General features: G+C 41.4%; 1 protein-coding gene across 1 annotated transcript; it reads right to left on the bottom strand.

Annotated features, from left to right (window-relative positions):
* Nucleotides 1-311: 311 nt before the first annotated feature.
* LOC144602165 (histone H2B-like) lies at nt 312-676 on the bottom strand. Its single transcript, XM_078414902.1, has 2 exons — nt 587-676; nt 312-461 (listed from the first exon to the last, which is right to left on the bottom strand). Exons 1-2 carry the CDS (start codon nt 674-676, stop codon nt 312-314), a joined length of 240 nt encoding a protein of 79 aa, XP_078271028.1.
* Nucleotides 677-2,898: the final 2,222 nt, after the last annotated feature.

Raw genomic sequence — 2,898 nt, 5'->3', positions numbered from 1 at the left:
AAAGTTTAGTTTAATTTAGTTTAGAGATACAGCATGGAAACAGGCCCTCTGGGTCAGGATATGAGTCTATCCTACACTCCATGGACAATTTACAGAAGCCAATTAACCTACAATCCTGCATATCTTTTGGATATGGTAGGAAACTGGAATGCCCGGAGAAAACCCACATGGTCACGGGGAGAACGTGCAAAATCCATACAGACAGGATTGTACCCAGGTCTCTTGCGCAGCTCGACCTCTGAGCCACTCTACCGCTCAAAAAATATGAGCCATTGGGATTTTGGTTTGTTTTGTCAGCGTTGCGTGGATCTTTACTTGGGGCTGGTGTACTTGGTCACTGCCTTTATCCCTTCCAACATGGCGTGCTTGGCCAGCTCCCCGGGCGCACAACGGTCTGGATCTCTCGGGAGCTGATGGTCGACCGCTTGTTGTAATGTGCCAGGCGGGAACCCTCGGCCGCACTGCACTAGAAAATATAATTGACAAGTGAGTTCATGATGCTCATGACCTTGGAAGAGATGCCAGTGTCAGGGTGAACCTGCTTCATCACTTTGTAGATGTAGATGGAGTAACTCTCTTTTCTCACCATCCTGCGCTTCATGCCCGCTTTGCCTGCAGGTTTCAGCAAAGCTTTCTTGACGCCCTGCTTGGGAGCAGTTTTCTGCAACTCAGGCATTTCTTCAGTCGAGTTCAACCCCCGAATTACTTTCAAGTAACTAATTAAATCTGGAATTATCTCATCTCAGTTACACTGCCTCAGGACGAGCATTTGCTGACTTTTCCTAATATAGGTTGAAAAATAAACACCTTGGGTACTTTTAAGTACAATGAAGGTGCTATATAAATGCAGTCTATTGTTGCCAAATTAGATCACATACATGGAGTTATTATTATTTAAACCAAATCAAATAATGATTTTATTAAAGAATGGAATCCGGAGTAAAAGGATTTTAAGTTTCATGTATTTGTCCACGATTATTTCTTGCTCATAAAACCTTAAGAATCTAAAGTGCATAATCAACAAATGCCTGTATGGTTGATTTACTTTTACAGCACACATACATTGAGAAGTTTATTTTGTTTTATTGCTAACAAATGTTCATGCTGTTAAATTACTTTTCCTAATTCCTAACCTCATTTTATAATACTGCGCCACAAATTTGTATCATCTATATGAAAAAGTGTTCATTTTTATTTGAATTCAGATTGCACAATGCTGGTCCCAATACTTTCTGTTACCCTTTGGTTAGTTTAGACTTAAATGGAGCTTATTCTTTTATCAAAGATAGACACAAAAAGCTGGAGTAACTCAACGGGTCAGGCAGCATCTCTGGAGAAAAGGAATAGGTGATGTTTCGGGATGACACCCTTCTTCAGACTGAGAGTCAAGGCAAAAGGAAACACATATTAAAGACGGTGATATAGAGATATAGAACAAATGAATGAAAGATATGCAAAAAATAACAATGGTCAAGGAAAGGTGGAGCCCACAATGGTCTATTGTAGATTGTGGGCTAGGTGATACAGACAGTGAAACTCAACAGGACAACAGTGAAACTAGTACGATGACTAGGGTGGGGAGAGCAACAGAGAGAGAGGGGATGCAAGGGTTACTTGATGTTGGAGAAATCATTATTTATACAATTGGGGTGTAAGCTGCCCAAGCGAAATATGAGATGCTGATCCTCCAATTTGCGTGTGGCCTCACTCTGACAATGGAGGAGGCCCAGTACAGAAAGGTTAGTATGGGAATAGGAAGTGGTCAACCGAACTTTAAAATATCAAGTCAGTTGCAATGGTGCCGCATGTCCTTGCTGGAGGGGAGGTAGATTTAAGTTAGCTTTGAGCAATTGACACCATGTGACAGAATTGTCAGCCTTCAGGTGACATATAATGTTTATGGAGATACCGGCTCCTTGTCCACATTCTCATTTGGTTTAAAATCTCATGCTAATAATTTATAATCACGTCACTCTCCCCTTCTCAATATGGTTAACTTCCAATGAAACCTTCTGTTCATGACACGCACTGATTCCTTCAAGGTTGTCATTCCAGGAACTACTCATATTTTATGAATTTTATCTGTTTTTGCTTTGTCCCTCGTTTCAGATTCACTACCCACAGCCCACCAGGACTCAAAATGAACCTGCTCAGACATAAATTTACCAGACTGTGCTGTGTTACTTCCTGCTGAGATCTTCCAGATTAATACCGTGGTGTGATGCCGATTTACTTCGAAGATTTACAGAGTATTGAATTCCAGTGTTTTCAAGTGCGCGTGTTCTGTGGTGGGATTAGTGGATTAAAGCCAGCAAAACTGGTAGTTTATTGAGAAGATGACTCAAACACAGCAATATTCACATTTGACATGAGGCTTTATTTGACCAAGAAGCAGCATGTCAATTTCAAAATGTTAGTCAATTACTGTGATATTAAGTGTGTAGGAAGGAACTGCAGATGCTGGTTTACACCTTCTTCAGTCTGAAGAAGGGTCTTGACCGAAACGTCACCCATTCCTTCTTTCCAGATGTGCTGCCTGTCCCGCTGAGTTACTCCAGCATTTTGTGTCGATCTACAATGATATTAAGGTGGGTTTGGGGATTAATGTTGAATGCTTGGCCTTCCTGTTGAAAGCTATAATGGAAAGCCTTATCTTGGGAGCAGATACAGTGGTGACAAAGATATTGAGAGTAGAGGATAGTGTCTTTGCAAGAGGCAGGGTGGGAGGAGATATAGTACAGATAACCGTGGTAGTCGCTGGGGTTATTGTAGACATCAATGGATAGTCTGTCCCCTGTGATGGAGACGGAGAGATCAAGAAGCTGGAAGAGGTGTTGGAGAGAGAATTTCCATTCTAAGACATCCGAGATATCCTCTTTCTTTTTTAAACATGGTTTC

The sequence above is a fragment of the Rhinoraja longicauda genome, chromosome 18 (assembly GCF_053455715.1).
Source record: "Rhinoraja longicauda isolate Sanriku21f chromosome 18, sRhiLon1.1, whole genome shotgun sequence".
Lineage (NCBI taxonomy): Eukaryota > Metazoa > Chordata > Chondrichthyes > Rajiformes > Arhynchobatidae > Rhinoraja > Rhinoraja longicauda.
The sequence above is the reverse complement of the archived record's forward strand: the minus strand, read 5'-3'. Positions and strand labels throughout refer to the sequence as shown.

Bases quoted from the DNA above. Each gene is read 5' to 3' on its own strand.
- LOC144602165 (XM_078414902.1), bottom strand. From the start codon at position 676: ATGCCTGAGTTGCAGAAAACTGCTCCCAAGCAGGGCGTCAAGAAAGCT. The intron at 462-586 runs GTGAGAAAAGAG...TTTCTAGTGCAG, and splicing joins CGGGCATGAAGCGCAGGATG to TGCGGCCGAGGGTTCCCGCC.